The sequence below is a fragment of the Oncorhynchus nerka genome, linkage group LG11, assembly GCF_034236695.1.
Source record: "Oncorhynchus nerka isolate Pitt River linkage group LG11, Oner_Uvic_2.0, whole genome shotgun sequence".
Classification (NCBI taxonomy): domain Eukaryota; kingdom Metazoa; phylum Chordata; class Actinopteri; order Salmoniformes; family Salmonidae; genus Oncorhynchus; species Oncorhynchus nerka.
Window position 1 is genome coordinate 68,142,288 of NC_088406.1, and position 24,561 is coordinate 68,166,848.

General features: G+C 43.2%; 1 protein-coding gene across 5 annotated transcripts; it reads left to right on the plus strand.

Moving 5' to 3' along the window:
- The first annotated feature begins 132 nt into the window (after window positions 1-132).
- Window positions 133-23,434, plus strand: LOC115137564 (zinc finger and SCAN domain-containing protein 21-like). Of its 5 annotated transcripts, none has more exons than XM_065024885.1 (14): window positions 133-645; window positions 1,002-1,132; window positions 3,345-3,506; window positions 5,556-5,717; window positions 5,837-5,948; window positions 8,560-11,986; window positions 12,133-12,260; window positions 12,637-12,767; window positions 13,443-13,622; window positions 15,337-15,493; window positions 16,018-16,134; window positions 19,368-19,957; window positions 22,668-22,808; window positions 23,012-23,434. In XM_065024885.1, the coding sequence occupies exons 1-6, from the start codon at window positions 387-389 to the stop codon at window positions 9,525-9,527; spliced, it is 1,794 nt and encodes a 597-aa protein (XP_064880957.1). In that variant the 5' UTR covers window positions 133-386; the 3' UTR covers window positions 9,528-11,986; window positions 12,133-12,260; window positions 12,637-12,767; window positions 13,443-13,622; window positions 15,337-15,493; window positions 16,018-16,134; window positions 19,368-19,957; window positions 22,668-22,808; window positions 23,012-23,434. The 5 variants fall into 5 exon arrangements, with proteins under 5 accessions (XP_064880957.1, XP_064880958.1, XP_064880955.1 ...); XM_065024886.1 differs by having other exon boundaries at window positions 12,137-12,260; XM_065024883.1 differs by having other exon boundaries at window positions 8,560-12,260; window positions 22,668-22,864.
- Window positions 23,435-24,561: the final 1,127 nt, after the last annotated feature.

Below are 24,561 nucleotides of genomic sequence, written 5' to 3' on the forward strand. Positions count from 1 at the left end.
GGGGTTGGGTGCAGGCCTCCGATTTTCACTTTATCACATATAGTTGGGCGGTTGCAGATAAGTTATTAGCAATTGAGGGTGCGGCTGAACAAACAGCTGAACCACACACCACCAGCGAGCGTACCCTTTTCATTTAGCCACACCCTTTGAGCTATGACGCAGTTTCTCTTCGGTGTAAACGGATGTGAACAATGAACATTTCCACGTTAACGTTTTTTTAATTGTTGTTATTTACCACCATGGAACTCAAAATATTATACATTTAACCGCACCGCATCACATACTTAGCCCATGTAGTCTTTAATTCGCGTTGGATAGAGGACTTGGTTTTATGTATGTTGTTATCTAGCTAGGTAACGCTAGCTAGCGGATAACGTTCGCTAACAATGGCTAACTGTATGGTTTTTCACACTCAAATAGCATCTATCATGGAGGTGCTAGCGAATGCAGCCGTGGCAGAGATTTGTAAACTCGTAGACGACGACTATGCAGAGTTTCGTTTGGAAATTTCTCAAAGCCAGAAAGAAAACAGGACCTTACGGAGGAAACTACAGCTACTTGAACTGAAGGTGTCACGGGAACGCATACTACCCAGTCGTCCCAGCAGTGTCAAAATCCTTGACCGATACAGAAGCATAGCAAGAGGTACGTTTCCCGTCGCAGTTCATAGATGGCTAAGTGCCAGTCTCCCCTTTCCTCTCTGTACACGTGTTTATATGTGTTACCCAGAATTGGGTCTTGGTCAGTTTTTGAATAGTGTGCAGTAATTCCTCTGATTACTTATCTTGTGCAAAGACATTCTAGCCAGATACTTGATTTACTGCATTTTCTATTATTTACTCAATGAAAACGGTATGATGCATGGATCATACATCAATCGATAAATAGTATATTGAGAAGTTACCTTACATCCTTGCCAAATCTTGTCAATAGTGTACAATATACCAATTAGCATTGACAGTAGTTAACCAGCACCTCTTTTCCCTCCTTCATTCTCTCAGGTGAAGGACATCTCACTGGAGGCCACAGGAGTGTTGTGAAGCCAACAGGACAAAATAGATGGAGAGATGACCAACCAATCACTGTTGATGAGGGGAGTGGAACCTCAACCCAGCATGTTATCGTGATAGAAGTTAGTGTAATAGTGTTGCATAAAAAAAATTACTTACTATGTAAATCAAATGTGGCCAGTTTATTTCAGAAAGGCTCCCCTCAGCTATTCACTTGTTTACATGGACATCCTTATTTATCTGCCATAGGGGAGCTTGTGAGACTTCCCTATGATTCTTAAGGGTCAGTAGCCTACATTGGGTGTACAATTATCAATTACAGCATTATTTATTCTGTTGCCAATAATATATACACTGAACAAAAATATAAATGCAACACAAACTGTTAGTTCCATGTTTCATGAGCTGAAATAAATGATCCCTGAAATTTCTTATCTATGGATTTCACAACTGGAAATACAGATCTGGTCACAGATACCTCTAATAAAAAAAATGGGCCTCAGGATCTCATGACAAAATCTTTGTGCATTCAAATTGACATCAATTAAATGCAATAGTGTTCGTTGTCCGTAGATTATGCCTGCCCATACCATAACCCCACCATGGGGCACTTTGTTCACAACATTGACAGCAAACCGCTCACCTCACGACGCCATACACATGGTCTGCGGTTGTGAGGCTGGTTAGACGTACTGTCAAATTCTCTAAAACAACGTTGGAGGTGGTTTATGGTAGAGAAATTAACATTTAATTATCTGGCAACAGCTCTGTTGGACATTCCTGCAGTCAGCATGCCAATTGCATACTCGCTCAAACCTTGAGTCATCTGTGGCATTGTGTGACAACTGCACATTTTAGTGGCCTTTTATTGTCCCCAGCACAAGGTGAACCTGTGCAATGACACCTGTCAAGAGGATGGATTATTTTGTCTAAGGAGAAATGCTCACTAACAGGGATGTAAACACATTTGTGCACCACATTTGAGAGAAAGAAGCTTTGTGTGTGTATGGAACATTTCTGGGATATTTTATTTCAGCTCATGGAACATGGGACCAACACTTTCCATGTTGCGTTTGTTCAGTGTATATCAGTACACTCAAAACCTATTACAACAATTCTATTCAATCAAATAAGCCACATGTAGCAAATAAGGCATGGCAATTTTTGTTAACCAAATTCGACATGCATTGAACTCCATATAAGAACTCTACACTTAGTGAGCAAAAAATGAAACGCCACCTGGAGAAGAGATTGTATGCCCACTTATCCCCTTAGCGTCGCCTCTTCCTCTCTACTTCAAGTCGCCATGAAGCCGTCACATACATTGTGGGAGGCGCTATTTGTCAAGCAATCATTAGGGTGTTTTTGTTTGACCCATGCAAATGTGGCCAAATATGTGGCTGAAAAAGGAACTAAGTTTGCGACATTTCAAAGGTACATAATGTAAAGTGATGTGAGACGTCTTGAATTGTACACGTGTTATGTTTCCAGTTTGAGTGTGTGATATGGGGTTATATAAAAGTTTATTTTGACATTCATACAGACAAACTTTTATAAACAATAGCAGCTATTTGGACACTGCCATGTTGATCTGGGCCTTGTTGTTGGAAAACCACTACAGTGCCTGACTTTTGGCTGTGGCAGATGCACCTTCCGATTTCACTCCTCGACTTGCGTCTAGTGGGTTTCTTACCATTCAAACAAGCCCATTGTTGCCTAATTCACCATGAAAGTTGTACTTTCTTGTTCCTCGTTTTGTAGGTTAATAATTTGCATCATGAAATTCATAAAACGCAGTCATATAAGACGATGTGTTTCCGAGTGAATTTAGTTACCATATGCCGGTTTTCATCTTATTTGACGGTCAAGAAGCACAAAGCCGAAAAGTTAGAACTGTTTAATTAGAACTACAACTCCCACCAGCTGTACAAGTCTTTGTCTTTCAACAGTTTGCCTGTCTAAAAACCTTTTTTCTTTCTTTCTTTCTTTGCCTTTTTAAAAGGTACTGGCTGGCAACATTCAGTTAAAAGGTTCCAGTGTAATTTAAAATAAAAGACATAAAACCGACTGTTACTAACAGGGTTTTATTGTCCTGTGAGTCCTCAACTTGCGCAAGAATGCTAACAAGGCTGCGGAGTTGTAGTTCAAATGAGACTAACTTTTGCCAATGTGTCTTACTTCTTGAGCGTCAAATGTTTTCGAATATCATTTTATATATCTTAGGACCGCGTTTTCATGAATTTGATGATATAAGCTTGAAGCCCGTTCAAAAACCATATGGGACTGGAAACAGGAAGTAGGCAGGACTATCATAATAACCTCTCCTTGTGTCAGTCTGCAGATGCTGCAGGTCCTGGGGTCAAGCTGGAAAGGTCTGAAGGAGAGGAGGACCCACAAGACAGCAGAGACAACCAGACTGGAGTGGCACCCCCTGTAGCCACGGAGGACCTCACCACCTCCCCAGTGCAGCCCAGGAGCCGACGCAGCGTCACGGAGGTCAGTGGAACGCCGAACACCGTCCTCAAGTCAGAGACAGATACAAAGACTTTAGCGGTGCTGGAGCAACTGGGCTGTCCTCCCTCCCCCCGCTCAGAGTATCTACTTCACGGTAACCTGAGCCCGAGGACGGTTCTGTCCCACCGGGACTCAGGTGACGCATTACAGACTGGAAATGATCCATCCTGTTCATATGTTACAGAGATGATACCTGGTGACATGCCTGTGGGTCTAGATAAACAGACTAATCCAATGAGAGGAGACTGGAATCAGTACAGTAGCAGTGTATACTCTGAAGGGCGCCTAGATAAGAAAGGAGAGGGTCTGGTCTTAGATGAGATGACTGTGAAAGTGGAGGGTGACGCTCCTCTGACATGGAATCCAGACGAAATTCACTTAGGAGAACGACACTCACAGGGCAACACTTGTAAATTCTTAGACTACAGGGAAAGCTTAGAGACAAATGTAAATGTCGCGACCCACTCCCCTTTACACATGTTAAGGGAATGCGACCCGGTGTCCAAGTTGATGGGGCCTTGTGATTCGCATGACCGCGTCCTTTTTGATCAGGTATTGAAGTCAAACGACAGGACTAGGGCCCAGGGAGGGGCCGCAACGTCAGGCAATAGTAAAGCGAAACGGTTCCTCTGCATGTTCTGTAACAAAGGCTTCAGCTGCATCCAGAAGGTGGAGATGCATCAGAGGGTCCACACAGGGGAGAAACCCTTCAGCTGTACCCAGTGTCATATGCGCTTCGCTGAGGCTGGAAACCTGAAGAGGCACCAGAGGGTCCACACAGGGGAGAAACCATTCAGCTGCCACCTTTGCCGGGTCAGTTTCTCCCACTCATTCAACCTGAAAAGGCACCAGAGGGTCCACACAGGGGAGAACCCGGCCCCCAGTGTGAGAAGAGGTTCTCCCACCAGCACCAGCTGAAGATGCACCTGAAGGTCCACACGGGAGAGAGGCCCTTTGCCTGTACGCACTGCTGGAAGAGGTTCTCAAGAGGAGATACCTCAGGATACGCCAGCAGAAAAACCATCCCACTCGATAGCTTCTGACGTTTAGATCAAACCCTGCATTAAAGACAAAGTATAATTTTCATTGTTGTTGGCAGAAAATATCCACAGATACCTTTTAAATAACGAGAGTAGCACGTTTCAATGTTAAACACCTGCTCTTTCCATAAGACTGACCAGGTGAAAGCTACGATCCTTTATTAATATCACTTGTTAAATTAATTTCAAATCAGTGTAGATGAAGAGGAGACTGGTTAAAGAAGGATTTTTAAGCCTTGAGACAATTGAGACATGGATTGTGCATGTGTGCCATTCAGAGGGTGAACGGGCACGACAAAAGATTTAAGTGACTTTGAACGGGGTATGGTCATATGTGCCCTGTGGAACGCTTTAGTCACCTTTTAGACTCCATTCCCCGACGGATTGAGGCTGTTCTGAGGGCAAAATGGGGGTGATGCAACTCTATATTAGGAAGCTGTTCCTAATGTTTTGTACACTTAATGTATATGCCTAAAAAGTCTGTTACATAGTGTTTTTACAGTGTAGCCTATATGATGTTCAGTTTTATTATTCCATTCAACTACTTAATTTGAATAAGTTCATGCTGACTCAACCTGTGGTTTTCATGGTGTATTTAAAACTTCTTTGTTTAATAAACATAATGAAAAGTCCCATTTTGTAAGACTTTCATTGAAACTCTTTAGTATACATCTTTCTCCATTCACTGACAGCAGTTATAACCAATATACACTTACTACATCTACCTACACATACCCACACACTAACAAACACCTACTGTACACGTCAACATAAGTCAGACAAACCTGACTAACCTATCATAGCTGACTCATTTATCCACAACATATTTATATCCACCATGATGGGTTTAACAGCAATGAAGTCATTCTGTAACTACAGTATAGGACTCCAACGTAGTGGGGATGGGTAAACACTCCATGTTGAAAGTGCGTTTATTATCTGTGTTTACGTACCTGAGGGAGTGTATGTCTGTATCACCTTTCTCTTTCAGGAGGAGGAGGGTCCAGAGGTGCTGCTGGTGAAGGAGGAGGGCAGTGAGGAGGGTCTGGGGAACCCTGAGGAGACTATGGTCATGGAGGACAACCAGACTACACCTCTTGAACACACAGAGGAACCAGCTGAGCAGCACAGGACCACACACAGTCTCCCTGAGGTGAGCCCACTGTAAACTGTCTGAATGGTATTAGGTCAGGTCTCGTATCCACAAAGCCTCTCCATAGCAGGGTGCTCATATCATATTTCTTGACCCAACATCCTCACTGTATCTCTTAGTCAGTAGACATGGAGGATGGGATGCCTGATCTGCTGCTAGTCAAAGAGGAGGCAGTAGAAGACCGACCAGAGAGCATTGACCTGCTGAGTGGACTAAAGATGGGTGGGCAAGGTAGGGGAGAAATACATATAGCACATTGTCTTTCGCCAGGTGGTGTCACTCCTACGAGACGCTAGTTCCTCATAGTACCGGTTTCAATCCAAGTACCAATCCCATTTAGCAAACTCCAGAAAGTGCTGTGGTCAGATGACATGAAAATAGAGCTCTTTGGCCACGCACACCAGCGGTGGGTTTGGTGTCGAAAAACAGAAGCATATGATGGTGGATCTTTGATGTTATGGGGGTATTTAGTAGAGGTCGACCGATTAATCGGAATGGCCAATTAATTAGGACCGATTTCAAGTTTTCATAACAATCGGAAATCGGTATTTTTGGGCGCAGATTTAATAATAATAATAAAATGTTATTTTTTTTATACCTTCATTTAACTAGGCAAGTCAGTTAAGAACACATTCTTATTTTCAATGACGACCTAGCAACGGTGGGTTAACTGCCTTGTTCAGGGGCAGAACGACAGATTTTCACCTTGTCAGCTCGGGGGATACAATCTTGCAACCTTACAGTTAACTAGGCCAACGCAATAACGACCTGCCTCTCTCTCGTTGCACTCCACAAGGAGAATGCCTGTTACGCGAATGCAGTAAGCCAAGGTAAGTTGCTAGCTAGCATTAAACTTATCTTATAAAAAACAATCAATCATAATCACTAGTTAACTACACATGGTTGATGATATTACTAGATATGATCTATTATCTGACTGAGCATACAAGTATCTAAGTATCTGACTGAGCGGTGGTAGGCAGAAGCAGGTGCGTAAACATTCTTTCAAACAGCACTTTCGTGTGTTTTGCCAGCAGCTCTTCGTTGTGCATCAAGCATTGCGCTTTTTATGACTTCAAGCCTATCAACTCCCGAGATGAGGCTGGTGTAACCGAAGTGAAATGGCTAGCTAGTTAGCGCGCGGTAATAGCGTTTCAAACGTCACTCGCTCTGAGCCTTCTAGTAGTTGTTCCCCTTGCTCTGCATGGGTAACGCTGCTTTGATGGTGGCTGTTGTCGTTGTGTTCCTGGTTCGAGCCCAGGGAGGAGCGAGGAGAGGGACGGAAGCTATACTGTTACACTGGCAATACTAAAGTGCCTATAAGAACATCCAATAGTCAAAGGTTAATGAAATACAAATGGTATAGAGGGAAATAGTCCTATAATTCATATAATAACTACAACCTAAAACTTCTTACCTAGGAATATTGAAGACTCATGTTAAAAGGAACCACCAGCTTTCATATGTTCTCATGTTCTGAGCAAGGAACTTAAACGTTAGCTTTCTTACATAGCACATATTGCACTTTTACGTTCTTCTCCAACACTTTGTTTTTGCATTATTTAAACCAAATTGAACATGTTTCATTATTTACTTGAGGTTAAATTGATGTATTATATTAAGTTAAAATAAGTGTTCATTCAGTATTGTTGTAATTGTCATTATTACAAATTTTTAAAAATGTTTAAAAAAATCATAAAATTGGTCGACCTCTAGTATTTAGCTTCCTTTGGTCATAGGGCCCCTGTTAAGGTCAACGGCATCATAAACCTTTTTTTGCCAAAAACCTTGTTGCCTCTGCCAGGATCTGTAAGTGGATCTTCCAGCAAGACAATAACCTCAAGCACACATGAAAATCCACAAAAAAATGGTTAATCAACATTTTGCAATGGCCATTTCAGTCTCCGGACTTCAACCCCATTGAAAACCTGTGGTTTGAATTGAAGAGGGCAGTCCATAAGCACAAAGGATATCAAGGATCTGGAAAGATTCTGTATGGAATATTGGTCTATGATCATTCCCAATGTGTTCTCCAATCTCATAAATCATTTTAGAAAAAATCTCTGTGTCGTTATCCTCGCAAGGGGAGGGGGCTGGAGTATTGAAAACGGGTGCCAATAACTTTGACGCCTATAAAAGTTTTGACCGATTGTGTTATTATAAAATGAAATCATTTTCCCATTTTTTTGAGCATATAATATAGCTCAGTATTTTGTATTATAGTCTTTTATGCTTATATTTATAATGAGGTGACTGTACATATTAGAACATAATATTGGATGTTCACAATTGTTTTCATTCAAGGTTTATAACAACATGTCCATTCAATAGTACATGACATCAGAAAAACAATAGCATGCTATTGTAGGCCGGTCAAAATGTTGCAAGTTCGAGCAACAGCCCTAGTAGTGGAAGCTAGAACTCATGGAATCCCATTGTGATGCTGCGGGACACTATTTGGCATGACATGTTCACCCATACAATTATTTTTTTCTTTCATGGTTTAATAAAATGTCAATTCAATAATGATTTACAGCAGAAAAACATCTCTACCATATGGCTCAAATGTTAGATGATTTACTCAGAGAATAGAATGCCATCACGGCTATGGTCAAAAAGTAGTCACTGCTAATAAATATACCTCAATGTGAATAGTGATGCGCCTGGCTATTCTTTTTTTATTCATTCTTTTTTCATTCATAAAATTAAATCAATACAACTTATGTTTACATACAAAAACACACATTATAATGTATGAACTTGACCAGGTAATTGACTTAATCTCCATATGTAGAGTTCTCTGCCATGTTTGTAGAGTAATTTTTTTAACCTCTTCCTGCAGGTGGTTGGCTGGAGGCAACAGAGGACAGAGGAGACTGGGTGGCCATCTTGGATTCCCAAACTCAGACGGGTGCAGCCAAGGGCCCAGGGGACAACATCACTGAGCAGGCCAGGACCAGAGGCAACATAGTGGAAGACAGTGGATGGGACAGCGTCCTCAACTCTGGGCTGGTGAACAACACTGTTAACCACAACCAGAAACAGACAGTGGAACACAAAACAACATACGAACTTAGTCTCCATGACAACAGACTGGCTGAGACCAGGGGGAGGTGTAGATTTGGTCCACGGGGACAGAGAGGTGTCCGTATGCAGCTGGAGAGAACAGACACAGACTCAGCTAGCGATGCACCGTCCTGCTCCTATAGTTGTGATTCAGAGAGACTGATGGCGCCTCAGGTTACCCCCCTAACAGGTGCAGCCTTTAGCCTGCCTTCTATAGGATCTATCAACTGGAACATGGACCCTGCGACAACACAGACACTTCCTGGCCTTCATCCTCCTCACACTCTCCTAATGTTAAACCATACCTCAGGCAATAGTGCCTCAACACTAAATGGGTACACAAGCCCATTGACAAATGACAGTAGTAGTATTAATGCTGTCAGTCGATCTGGTGGCAAAGAGAAGCGCTTCCCATGTCCTTTCTGTGGGAAAGCCTTCAGTTTCCCTAAACAGGTGCAGATCCACCAGAGGGTCCACACAGGGGTAAAACCCTTCAGCTGTACCCAGTGTCACATGTGCTTCGCTCAGACTGGTGACCTGAAGAGGCACCAGAGGGTCCACACCGGGGAGAAACCATATAGCTGCCCCCAGTGTGAGAAGAGGTTCTCCCGCAAGCACCAGCTGAATAGGCACCTGAAGGTTCATACGGGAGAGAGGCCATTCGCCTGTACGCAATGCAGGAAGAGGTTCTCAGAGAGGAGCAACCTCAGGATACACCAGCAGAAAGACCATTCCACTCTATGACATAGAAAGGAACCGTATCACTCAATACCTTCTGAGGTTTAGATTAAACCCAGTATTAAAGAGAAATAATAATTTTCATTGTTGTCAGCAGAAAAGATCCACAGATGCATTTGGAATGACAGATTTCAGTGTTGAATATTCCTCGGTAGAATATTGCATCCAGACATTGTGATATACACTGAGTGTACAAAACATTAAGGATACCTTCCAAATATTTATTTGTACCCCCCATTTTGCCCTCAGAACAGCCTCAATACGTAGGGGCATGGACTCTACAAAGTGTCGAAAGCATTCCACCGGGATGCTGGTTCATGTTGACTCCAATGCTTCCCACAGTCGTGTCAAATTGTCTATGTTCTTTGGCTGTTGGACCATTCTTGATACATATGGGAAACTGTTGAGTGTGAAAAACCCAGTAGCATTGCGGTTCTTGACACAAACTGTTGCGCCCGGCACCTAATACGATACCCCGTTCAAAAGCACTTAAATATTTTGACTTGCCCATTCACCCTCTGAATGGCACACATACACGATCCATGACTCAACTGTCTCAAGGTTAAAAATCCTCCTTTAACCAGTCTCCTCCCCTTCATCTACGCTGATTGATGTGACGACAATAAGAGATCATATTTCTTTCACGTAGTTAGTCTGTCATGGAAAGAACAAGTGTTCATAATGTTTTGTACACAGTCATTTATACACTGAACAAAAATATAAAACGCAACATGCAACAATTTAAAAGATTTTACTGAGTTATAGAAATCAGTCAATTGAAATAAATGAATTAGGCCCTAATCTATGGATTCACATGACTGGGCAGGGGTGCAGCCATGGGTGGACCTTGGAGGGCATAGGCCTAGCCAGTCAGAATGAGTTTATCCACACAAAAGGGCTTTATTACATACAGAAAATACTCCTCAGCACCCCCTTAGACTATCCTGCAGGCGAAGAAGCCGGATGCCCAGGTCCTGGGCTGGCATGGCTACACGTGGTCTGCGGTTGTGAGGCCTGTTGGACTTACTGCCAAATCCTCTAAAACGAAACGAACATTCAATTGCCTGGCAACAGCTCTGGTGGATATTGCTGCAGTCTGCATGCCAATTGCACGCTCCCTCAACTTGAGACATCTGTGCAAGTGTTGTGTGACAAAACTGCACATTTTAAAGTGTCCTTTTATTGGCCCCCAGCACAAGGTGCACCTGTGTAATGACCATACTGTTTAATCAGTTTCTTGATATGCCACACTTGTCAGGTGGATTGATTATCTTGGCTAAGGAGAAATGCTCACTAACAGGGATGTAAACGAATGTATGCACAGAATGAGAGAAATAAGCTTTTTGTGTGTATGGAAAATCTCTGGAATCTTTTATTTCAACTCATGAGAGATGGGACCAACACTTTACATGTTGCATTTATTTTTGTTCAGTGTACATAAACTCAGCAAAAAAAAAAAGTTTATTTTTCAGAACCCTGTCTTCCAAAGATATTTAGATTTTTACGAATTAACTTCACAGATCTTCATTGTGAAGGGTTTAAACACTGTTTCCCATGCTTGTTCAATGAACCATTAATGAATGAACATGCACATGTTGAACGGTCGTTAAGACACTAACAGCTTGCAGACGGTAGGCAATTAAGGTCAGTTATGAAAACTGAGGACACTAAAGAGGCCTTTCTACTGACACTGAAAAACAGAAGAAAGATGCCCAGGGTCCCTGCTCATCTGCATGAACGTGCCTATGGCATGCTGCAAGGAGGCATGAGGACTGCAGATGTGGCCAGGGCAATAAATTACATTGTCCGTACTGCGAGACAACCAAGACAGCGCTACAGGGAGACAGGACGGACAGTTGATCGTCCTCGCAATGGCAGACCACGTGTAACAACACCTGCACAGGATCGGTACATCCGAACATCACACTTGCTGGACAGGTACATTATGGCAACAACAGCTGCCCGAGTTACACAAGGAATGCACAATCCCTCCATCAGTGCTCAGACTGTCCGCAATAGGCTGAGAGAGGCTCGGCAGAGAGCTTGTAGGCCTGTTGAAAGGTAGGTCCTCACCAGACATCACCGGCAACAACGTCTATGGGCACAAACCCACCGTCGCTGGACCAGACAGGACTGGCAAAAAGTGCTCTTCACTGACGAGTCACGGTTTTGTCTCACCAGGGGTGATGGTCGGATTCGCGTTTATCATCAAAGGAATGAGCGTTACTTCGGCCTGTACTCTGGAGCGGGATCGAGGTGGAGGGTCTGTCATGGTCTGGGGCGGTATGTCACAGCATCATCGGACTAAGCTTGTTGTCATTGCAGGCAATCTCAACGCTGTGCGTGACAATGAAGACGACATCCTCCCTCATGTGGTACCCTTCTGGCAGGCTCATCCTAACACCATTTTGGAACTCAAAATATGACGCGTTGGAGACTGGACTTGGTTGATCGGTGTTCTTTAGGTAAGGCTAGGTAGCTAGCTGCTAACAATCATGGATAACTGTATGGTTTTTCACACTCAAATAGCCTCCATCATGGAGGTGCCAGCGAATGCAGCCGTGGCAGAGATCTGTAGTGTTGAAGTGTTTCGTTTGGACATTTCTCAAAGCCAGAAAGAAAACAGGGCATTGCGGAGGAAACTACAGCTATTGGAACTGAAGGTGGCACGGGAGCGCGTCCTCGCCAGTCGTCCTAGTTGTGACACGATCGTCGACGGACATGGAGGAATGTCAAGAGGTACATGTTGAAAGAGGCGGAGGCTGCGTCGCCTTTCATATTTAGCTCAGTGCCTGTCGCCCGGTTCGCCCCTCTGGACACGTGTTCAGATGTGTTACCCAGAATTGGGTTTTGGTCAGCTTTTTGATTAAAAAAAGTAATAATTCCCTTGATTCCCCTGATTACTTCATATACATCATATTCTAACTAGATTCTTGATTTAATGATTTTCCTATTATTTAGTCAATGAAAACAGTATGCATCAATAAACAGTATATCAAGAAATTGACAAGTATTACCTTACATCTCGCCAATTCTAGACAGTGTAAATAAATATACAGCTGAGCATTTACAGTACCTAACCTAACCACCTCTTTTCCCCAAATGACTCTCTTAGGTGAAAGACATCTCACTGGAGGCCACAGGATCTCTGTGAAGCCAGCGGGTCACAATACATGGAAAGATGACCAACCAATCACTGTTGATGAGGGGGGTGGAACCTCAACCCAGCACGTTATCATGATAGAGGTTTGTGTAATTGTGTTGCATAAAAAAATGACAGTTACTTGTTAATTACAGTTAATTACAGTTAAATGTAACCAGTTTATTTCAGAAAGGCTTCCCTCAGCTATTCACTTGCTTACATGTACATCCTCATTTATCTGCCATAGCCACCTGAGAGTCAACAAAAAAAGGTTACAAAGAAACAAATGTGAACAAATATTTGTATAGATTTTTAAAAATCTATATGTGCACTGTAGTAGCCATTAGAACTCAGTTGATAGTAAATATGAACAGAGGACCTTTATTAACAAGCTCTTGTTTAATCTGGAAAGAACATATTAATACTCACCAAACTATTCTTGAGATTATAAACAGCTATTAGAAACTATTTGATTATAATTGCACACACTTACCATAAAATGTGCTAGTTGTGATGATAGCCATTTTGAAGAAGCAAAAAGACAGAAGTATGAATATGACACCCCCACACGTGATATCATTTAAATGCCCAGAATGTCTTCTCAAATGTACAACAGGACCTGACACAGTGGCATGTATGGCCTTAGATCAAAAACTAATGTCCAAACAGAGAGGGCAAAAATGAATTGCTGAGTCTCAGGAGGATATGGGTGCTTGTGAGACTTCCCTACGACGTTGTTATCCAATTCAACTCATGTACCACCTCTCTTCTTGTGTCAGTCTGCAGATACAGAGGCGGCAGGTCCTGGAGGATCGTCTCTGGTCAAGCAGGAGAGGACTGAAGGAGAGGAGGACCCACGACACAGCAGAGACATCCAGACTGGAGCAGCATCTAGAGCGCCCCCTGTAGCCACGGAGGACCTCACCGCCCAGCCCAGGACCTGACACAGCATCACGGAGGTCAGTGGAACGCAGAACGCCGTCCTCAAGTCAGAGACAGACACAAAGACTTTAACTGTAACACAAAGGCTCTTCCACACAGCATCAGAACCAGAGAGACTGGGACTGGAGACACTGGGCTGTCCTCAGAGTATTAACCGGTATTTCACCAGAGCCAGGGGACTTAATTCCCTTGGAGATGGTGATACGTTACACACAGGTGGTGATGATCTGTCTTGTTCTTACACTACAGAGATGGACTCTAGCAACATGCCCTTGGGTTAAGAGACACAGACTGATCTGTCTAAAGGGGACTGGAACCAGTACAGTAGTAGTATATACTCTGAAGGGTGCCTGGATAATAAAGGGGAGGGTCTCGTTGTAGATAAAGTGACTGTGAAAGTGGAGGGCGACGTTCTACCCACATGGAATGCAGATAGTCACCTAAGAAACGGACACTTAGATTATAGGGAAAGCTTGGAGACAAATCCAAATGTGTGCACTTCCGATTTACACAGCCGCGTCCTTTTCGATCAGGTATTGAACTCAAACAACAGGGCTAGAGCCCATGCTAAGGGGGGGCAATATCAGGCGGTAATAAAGAGAAACGGTTCCTCTGTGTGTTCTTTAACAAAGGCTTCAGCTGCCCCCAGAAGGTGGAGATCCACCAGAGGTTTCACACAGGGGAGAAACTCTTCAGCTGTACCCAGTGTCACATGCGCTTTGCCCAGGCTGGTAACCTGATGAGGCACCAGAGGGTCCACACAGGGGAGAAACCCTTCGTCTGCCACCTGTGCCGGGCCAGTTTCTCACACTCGTCCAACCTGAAGAGGCACCTGAAGGTCCACACAGGAGAGAGGCTGTACACACTGTGGAAAGAGGTTCTCAGAGAAGTGCTACCTCAGGATACACTAGCATAAAAGGCATTCACTCGATAACATAGATAGTATCCATTCTACTCGATAGCTTCTGACATTTACATCAAACCCTGCATGAAAAACAATTTTGAATAACAAGAGTAACAGATCTCAGTGTAGAATATTCCTGGGTAGAATATTACATCCAGACATTGTGTGATATGTATAAGCCTAAAAAGTCTGTTACATATTGTGTTTGTACTGTGTAGGATATATGATGTTCACAAATGCCTATTTCATTACTTCCATTTGACTACTCTTTTTTTCCAATACAATTTTCAATGAGAATATAATTTCAGTTTGAGTTCATGCAGATTTTTTGTTGATGCGTGTATGTGTGGTTTACATAGTGTATTTAATACTTCTTTATGTTTAATAAACACATGGGAATTTCCATTGACTCTCTTTAGTATACATCACTTCTGATCTCACCCTATTCTAAATATACCTACACATACCCACATGCTAACAAACCTCTACTGTACATGTCATAATAGTTTAGTCATGTTTGTCTTTTAACAACAATGAAGTCATTCTGTAACTACTCTATAGGACTGAAACATAGTGGGGATGGGTAAATGTTGAAAGTGTTTTATCTGTGTGTGCGTGTGTGTAACACAGGAGGCTGGTGAGAGGACGGCTCATAATGGCTGGAATGGAGTCAATGGAATGGTATCAACCACACCCATGTGTTTGATTCCATTCCATTTACTCCATTGCAGCCATTACTATAGGCCTCCTCAATTCAGGTGCCACCAGCCGCCTCTGATGTGTACGTACCTGAGGGAGTGTATGTCTGTATAATCTGTCTCTTCCAGGAGGAGGAGGGTCCAGAGGTGCTGCTGGTGAAGGAGGAGGAGGAGGGTCTGGGGAAGCCTGAGGGGACCATGGTCATGGAGGACAACCAGACTACACCTCCTCCTGAACCCACAGAGGAACCAGCTGAGCAGCACAGGACCACATAGTCTCACTGAGGTGAGCCCAATGTAAACTACTGTCTGAATGGTATTTGTTCAGGGCCCTTATCCACAGTGCCTAGAGTTGTACCTTTTAGATCATAATGAATACCTCTATATAGACAGGTGGGGACCTGATCCTAGATCAGCACTCCTACTCTGAGACTCTTTGTGGATATGGGCCCAGGTCTTGATTAATTGCGTCTTACGTGTTAGACCATGTCTTTGAATGATCAAACCATTAAAGAGTGGCAAGTAATCAAATCAACTAACATGTTTGCATAGTATCAAATTACATTTTTACATTTAGATTTTAGTAAATTAGCAGACACTCTTATCCAGAGGACTTACGTACATACATTTTCATACATTTTTTTCCCCATACTGGTCCCCCAACCCTGGAGTTGCAAGCACCATGCTCTACGAATTGAGCCACACGGGAAATAAACACATTTGTATAGTGTCATATCAACTAACATTGCCCAGAAGATGCTGATATCAGATTTCTAAGTCCAACATCCTCTCCCTCTGTATCTTTTACAGTCAGACATGGAGACATGGAGGATGGGAAGCCTGATCTTCTGCTAGTCAAAGAGGAGTCAATAGAAGATGGACGAGAGAGCATTGATCTGCTGAGTGGACTGAAGATGGGGGAGCAAGGTAAGGGAGAAATCCAGCGCATCGTGAAATTCTACACTAGGGTCCTGCAATACATGGTGTTATGATTTTCAGTTTGCTTCCATAAGGCTTGTTCACATTCGTCTCCAGGGATCATAAGAAAAAATCAACTAATACAATTGCTGTGTGTCAATCAATCAAATTGTATTTATAAAGCCCTTATGATGCGGCTGCTGTTTAGTAGCCTACCAAACTTGCTACCTGCCTGGTACTCAGCACTCTATTGTCTCTCTAATCATTCTGACATCAGTGCAAATGTAATCAATCAATCAAATGTATTTATAAAGCCCTTTTTACATCAGCCGATGTCACAAAGTGCTTATACAGAAACCCAGCCTAAAACCCCAAACAGTGAGCAATGCAGATGTAGAAGCATGATGGCAAGGAAAAATTATAACAGTACATGGTGAAGATGTTCAAACGTTGACAGATGACTAGCTGGGTCAAATAATAATTAATCACAGTGGTTGTAGAGGGTGCAACAGGTCAGCACCTCAGGAGTAAATGTCAGTTGGCTGTTCATAGCCGATCATTCAAAGCTAGACAGCAGGTACGGTAGAGAGAGAGTTGAAAACAGCAGGTACGGGACAAGGTAGCACGTCTGGTGAACAGATCAGGGTTCCATAGCCCCAGGCAGAACAGTTGAAACTGGAGCAGCAGCACGACCAGGTGGACTGGGGTAAACAAGGAGTCATCATGCCAGGTAGTGTTGAGAGAGAGAATTAGCGGGAGCATTTATAAATTCACACAGGACACTAGATAAGACAGGAGAAATACTCCAGATATAACAGACTGACCCAAGCCCCCCAACACATAAACTCCAGCATAAATACTGTAGGCTGAGACAGGAGGGGTCGGGAGAGAGACACTGTGGCCCCGTTCAACGATACCCCCCGGACAGGGCCAACCAGGTAGAATATATCCCCACCCACTTTACCAAAGCACAGCCTCCACACCACTAGAGGGATATCTTCAAACAACCAACTTACTTCCCTGAGACAAGGCCGATTATAGCCCACGAAGATCTCCCCCATGGTATGAACCCGTGGGGGGCGTCAACCCGGACAGGAAGATCACATCAGTGAATCAGCAGACTCAAGTGACTACACTCAATCATAGGACCTAATGAAGAGATGAGTCTTAAATAAAGACTTAAAGGTCGAGGCAGAGTCTGCGTCTCTCACATGGACAGGCAGACCATTCCATAAAAATGGAGCTCTATAGGAGAATGCCGTGCCTCCAGCTGTTTGCTTAGAAATTCTAGGGACAATAAGGAGGCCTGCGTCTTGTGACCGTAGCGTATGTGTAGGTATGTACGGCAGGACCAAATTGGAAAGATAGGTAGGAGCAAGCCCATGTAATGCTTTGTAGATTAGCAGTAAAACCTTGAAATCAGCTCTTGCCTTATCAGGAAGCCAGTGTAGAGAGGCTAGCACTGGAGTAATATGATCAAATTTTGGGTTTTTAGCAGCCATGTTTAGCACTAACTGAAGTTTATTTAGTGCTTTATCTGGGTAGCTGGAAAGTAGAGCATTACAGTAGTCTAATCTAGAAGTGACAAAAGCATGGCTACATTTTTCTGCATCATTTTTGGACAGAAAGTTTCGGATTTTTGCAATGTTACGTAGATGGAAAAAAGCTGTCCTTGAAACAGTCTTGATATGTTCGTCAAAAGAGAGATCAGGGTCCAAAGTAAAGCTGAGGTCCTTCACAGTTTTATTTGAGATGACTGTACAACCATCAAGATTCATTGTCAGATCCAACAGAAGATCTCTTTGTTTCTTGGGACCTAGAACTATCATCTCTGTTTTGTCCAAGTTTAAAAGTAAAACATTTGCCGCCATCAACTTCTGAAACACAGGTTTCCAGGGAGGGCAATTTTGGGGCTTCACCATTTTTCATCGAAATGTACAGCTTTGTAGTGTCCGCATAGCTGTGAGTTAGCATTATGTTTCCGAATGACATCACCAAGAGGTAAAATATATAGTGAAAACAATAGGGATCCTAAAACAGAACCTTGAGGAAGACCAAAATGTACATTTGATTTCTCAGAGGACAAACCATTCACAGAGACAAACTAATATTACATTGCAAAAATCAGAAACTTTGTCCAAAAATGATGCAGAAAAATTAATCCATGCTTTTGTCACTTCTAGGTTAGACTACTGCAATGCTCTATTTTCCGGCTACCCGGATAAAGCACTAAATAAACTTCGGTTAGTGCTAAATACGGCTGCTAGAATCCTGACTAGAACCAAAAAATGTGATCATATTACTCCAGTGCTAGCCTCTCTACACTGGCTTCCTGATAAGGCAAGAGCTGATTTCAAGGTTTTACTGCTAATCTACAAAGCATTACATGGGCTTGCTCCTACCTATCTTTCCAATTTGGTCCTGCCGTACATACCTACACATACGCTACGGTCACAAGACGCAGGCCTCCTAATTGTCCCTAGAATTTCTAAGCAAACAGCTGGAGGCAGGGCTTTCTCCTATAGAGCTCCATTTTTATGGAACGGTCTGCCTACCCATGTCAGAGACGCAAACTCGGTCTCAACCTTTAAGTCTTTACTGAAGACTCATCTCTTCAGTGGGTCATATGATTGAGTGTAGTCTGGCCCAGGAGTGGGAAGGTGAACGGAAAGGCTCTGGAGCAACGAACCGCCCTTGCTGTCTCTGCCTGGCCGGTTCCCCTCTTTCCACTGGGATTCTCTGCCTCTAACCCTATTACAGGGGCTGAGTCACTGGCTTACTGGGGCTCTCTCATGCCGTCCCTGGAGGGGGTGCGTCACCTGAGTGGGTTGATTCACTGCTGTGGCCATCCTGTCTGGGTTGGCGACCCCCCCCCCCCCCCCCCCCCCGGGTTGTGCCGTGGCGGAGATCTTTGTGGGCTATACTCAGCCTTGTCTCAGGATGGTAAGTTGGTGGTTGAAGATATCCCTCTAGTGGTGTGGGGGCTGTGCTTTGGCAAAGTGGGTGGGGTTATATCCTTCCTGTTTGGCCCTGTCCGGGGGTGTCCTCGGATGGGGCCACAGTGTCTCCTGACCCCTCCTGTCTCAGCCTCCAGTATTTATGCTGCAGTAGTTTATGTGTCGGGGGGCTGGGGTCAGTTTGTTATATCTGGAGTACTTCTCCTGTCCTATTCGGTGTCCTGTGTGAATCTAAGTGTGCGTTCTCTAATTCTCTCCTTCTCTCTTTCTTTCTCTCTCTCGGAGGACCTGAGCCCTAGGACCATGCCCCAGGACTACCTGACATGATGACTCCTTGCTGTCCCCAGTCCACCTGGCCATGCTGCTGCTCCAGTTTCAACTTCCACCTGACTGTGCTGCTGCTCCAGTTTCAACTGTTCTGCCTTATTATTATTCAACCATCCTGGTCATTTATGAACATTTGAATATCTTGGCCATGTTCTGTTATAATCTCCACCTGGCACAGCCAGAAGAGGACTGGCCACCCCACATAGCCTGGTTCCTCTCTAAGTTTCTTCCTAGGTTTTGGCCTTTCTAGGGAGTTTTTCCTAGCCACCGTGCTTCTACACCTGCATTGCTTGCTGTTTGGGGTTTTAGGCTGGGTTTCTGTACAGCACTTTGAGATATCAGCTGATGTACGAAGGGCTATATAAATACATTTGATTTGAATATCTTTCCGACAGATAAGATCTAAACCAGGCCAGAACTTGTCCGTCTAGACCAATTTGAGTTTCCAATCTCTTCAAAAGAATGTGGTGATCGATGGTATCAAAATCAGCACTAAGGTCTAGGAGCACGAGGACAGATGCAGAGCCTTGGTCTGACGCCATTAAAAGGTAATTTACCAACTTCACGAGTGCAGTCTCAGTGTTATGATGGGGTCTCAAACCAGACTGAAGTGTTTCGTATTGTTTGTCTTCAGAAAGGCAATGAGTTGCTGCGCAACAGCTTTTTTGAATTTCTTTGAGAGGAATGGGAGATTCAATATAGGCCGATAGTTTATATTTCAAAGTTTGGCTTTTTCAAGAGAGGCCAGATTACTGCCACCTTTAGTGAGTTTGGTACACATCCGGTGGGTTGGGAGCCGTTTATTATGTTTTATGTTATGGGCCAAGCACAGGAAGCAGCTCTTTCAGTAGTTTAGTTGGAATATGGTCCAGTATGCATCTTGAAGGTTTAGAGGCCATGACTATTTTCATCAATGTGTCAAGAGATATAGTATTAAACAACTTGAGTGTCTCCCTTGATCCTAGGTTCTGGCAGTGTTGTGCAGACTTAGGACAACTGAGTTTTGGAGAAATACGCAGATTTAAAGATGAGTCCGTAATTTGATTTCTAATGATCATGATTTTTTCGTCAAAGAAGTTAATGAATTTATCACTACTGAAGTGAAAGCCATCCAATAATAACCCTGTTACACTAGTCAGAAGACTTTCAGTTTGGTGTAGAGCCATATCTGTTCCAATTTTCTGGAAGCTTGCTTCAGGGCTCGGGTATTTTCTGTATACCAGGGAGCTAGTTTCTTTCGACAAATGTTTTTTGTTTTTAGGGGTGTGACTGCATCTATAGTAATTACGCAAGGTTAAATTTAGTTCCTCGGTTAGGTGGTTAACCGATTTTTGTACTCTGACGTCCTTGGGTAGGCGGAGGGGGTCTGGAAGGGCATCTAGGAATCTTTGGGTTGTCCGAGAAGTTAAAGTACGACTTTTGATGGTCCTTGGTTAGGGTCTGAGCAGATTATTTGTTGCAATTGCAAATGTAATAAAATGGTCCGGGATTATGATGAAAAACATTAAGATCCACAATACATTAAGATCCACGGGACAAAACTAAGTCCAGAGTGACTGTGGCCGTGAGTAGGTTCGGAGACATGTTGGACAAACCCAACTGAGTCGATGATGGCTCCGAAAGCCTTTTGGAGTGGGTCTGTGGACTATTCCATGTGAATATTAAAGTCACCAAAAATGTGAATATTATCTGCCATGACTACAAGGCCCAATAGGAATTCAGGGAACTCAGTGAGGAATGATGTATACGGCCCAGGACGCCTGTAAACAGTAGCTATAAAAAGTGATTGAGTCAAGAAATATTCAAACCCTTAGTTATGGCAAGCCTAAATAAGTTCAGGAATAAAACTGTGTTTAACAGATCACATAAGTTGCATGGATTCATTCCGTGTTCAATAATAATGGTTAACATGATTTTTTCAATGACTACCCCATCTCTGTACTCCAAACATACAATTATCTGTAAGATTTCTCAATCGAGTAGTGCATTTCAGCACAGATTGAACCACAAAGACCAGGGAGGTTTTTCAATACCTCGCAAAGAACGGCAACGATTGGTAGATGTGTACAAATAAATACAAAATGACTCAACATCCGTTTAAGCATGGTGAAGTTATGAATTAGGCTTTGGATGGTGTATAAATCCCAGTCACTACAAAGATACAGATGTCAGAGAGGAAGGAAACTGCTCAGGGATTTCACCATGAGGCCAATGGTGATTTTAAAACAGTTACAGAGTTTAATGGTTGTGATATGAGAGAACTGAGGATGGATCAACAACATTGCAAATTACTCCACAATACTAACCTAAGTGACTCATTGAAAAGAAGGAAACCTGAACAGAATAAAAATGTTCCAAAATATGCATCCTGTTTGCAGCAAGGCAAACAATGTGGCAAAGAAATTAACTTCATGTCCTGAATACAAAGTGTTATGTTTGGGGAAAATCCAACATTACACATCACTGTTCAAGCATGGTGGTGGCTGCATCATGTTATGGGTATTCTTGTCATCAGCAAGGACTAGGGAGTTTTTTTATAGGTTAAACAGAAACAGAATTCAGCTAAGCACAGGCAAAATCCTAGAGGAACACCCAGTTCAGTCTGCTTTCCAACATACACTGGGAGACAAATTCACCTTTCAGCAGGACAATTACTTCAAACACAAGGCCAAATCTACACTGGAGTTGCTTACCAAGACAACATTGAATGTTCCTGAGTGGCTTAGTTACAGTTTTGACTTAAATCGTCTTGAGAATCTATGGGAAGACTTAAATGGCTGTCTAACAATGATCAACAACCAATTTGACAGAGATTGAAGAATTTTAAAAAGAATCATGGGCCAATATTGTACAGTTCAGGTGTGACTCACATCTTTAATCACTGACAAATGTGTTTTTAACTCAGGGGGGTGACAACTTATCTAATCAAGATATAGATTATTGTTACATTTTTCATTCATTTCTCTTTTTTGTGTGTGATTTAGACCAAAAACAACACAATTAAATCCATGTTAATCTCACTCTAACACAACAAAATGTGGGAAAAGTAAAGCGGTATGAATACTTCCTGAAGACACTGTAGATGTAGTCGTTGCAGCAGCAGATAAATATTTGGATGTGAGAGATTTTAGTGCAAAATATCTACAGGAACGGCCTGGTGTAGGATCGAGGGATGGGGTGGTGGGTTTTTGGGAATAGCATATATGTGCAGGATTAGATGGTGGTTCAATTTTCCCCTTCTCCCTTTTTTTGCAATAGGGTCTGACTCCAGCAGATAGATTATCATGCCACAGATGATGCAAGACATACGAGATGAGACAGGATGTCGAATGGTGCCAGAGAGGATGGTGCGTTACCTCCACCAACAGCATGGGTGGTGAAATCTTTGTGAAACGCAGAGTAGGTGAACGGACCTCCTCATGTGGTTCCCACCGTGAAGCATGGAGGAGGAGGAGGTGTGATGGTTCTTTACTGTTGACACTGTCTGTGATCTATTTAGAATTCAAGGCACACTTAACCAGCGTGGCTACCACAGAATTCTGCAGGATACGCCATCCCATCTGGTTTAAACTTAGTGGGACTATCTTTTGTTTTTTTAACAGGACAATGACCCAACACACCTCCAGGCTGTGTAAGGGCTATTTGACCAAGAATGATAGTGATGGAGTGCTGCATCAGATGACCTGGCCTCCACAATCACCCAACCTCAACTCAATTGAGATAGTTTGGGATGAGTTGGACCTCAGAGTGAAGGAAAAGCAGTGCTCAGCATATATGGGAACTCCTTCAAGACTGTTGGAAAAGCATTCCTCATGAAGCTGGTTGAGAGAATGCCAAGAGTGTGCAAAGCTGTCATCGAGGCAAAGGGTGGCTACTTTGAAGAATCTCAAATATAAAATATATTTAGATTTGTTCAACACTTTTTTGATTACTACATGATTCTGTGTGTTATTTCATAGTTTTGATGTCTTCACTATTATTCTACAATGTAGAAAATAGTAAAAATAAAGAAAACCCTTAAATTAGTAGGTGTGTCCAAACTTTTGACTGGTTCTGTATATATACCACTATCCCCAACACACCTTCCCACTACTTTGGGCCCAATAAATCCTACACTAGGCCATCGGCCTGGGAGGCTGGAAATCCATCTCTCAAAACCCACTGTAGTTTTTATGCACTAAAATCTCTGATACCCCAAAATATCTCTGCTGCTGCTACTACCAATTCAATCTTCTGGGATTTAATTTCCATCTGTGCGGTACAATTAATGACCATAGCAATAAACACCAAGAAGCCAACCTTACTAAAGCACAAACTGTTTGGGTCACTCTACTGGCCTACTACTCACAGGGATCCTCTCAGGCTCCCTCACTCTTAGCCCTCCATCCTCTACTTTCCTCACTGCCTCAGCATGACACTTTCTGCACTGCTGTCACCCTGGCAACCTCAACTTGTCTCACTCGCACAGGACATTTATGATCCCCAGCAACATGGCCACCCCCACAATTGACACACTACTTTTTCCAATTAAACTACACACTCTTTTGTCCCATCCCCTCCTGCACACTTCTCACACCTCGGAATCTCCTTACTACATACTGCTGCAACATGACCATAAACTTGACACCTGAAACACGGTACTGGGTTCGTAACAAATTCTCTCATGGGATGACTTATATACCCTAGCATGACTATCTGGAAAACACACCTAATCTAAACTCTGAACAACAGACAGGGTCTCCTCAGTCTCGCGCTCACCACCGGGTCTGCGCACCACCAAACGACATGCATCACAGACAACAGGGATCCCCGACTTCGGTTGATCCACCTTAACACTCAACCCCACCCCAGTTATCACTCCTTTCAATGGCGCTGTGTTCCGGAGACTAAAGCAACACTCCATCACTCTCCTTCCTGGCTCCCCCTCCCCTCCCTCCACAGAAAACTCAAACATATGGCAGCAGACCCACAAGGTCTGCCATGAGAGGTGACTGTATAGTTCCTTTAAGGAAAAGCACATTTAGTCAATCTGCTTTCTCTGTGAGAGCTTCCCATGTCTGGAATACACTGCCATCAGACACACACAACTGCACCACCTACCACACTTTCACACAAAAACATGAAGACATGGCTCAAGGCCAATCAGACTTGT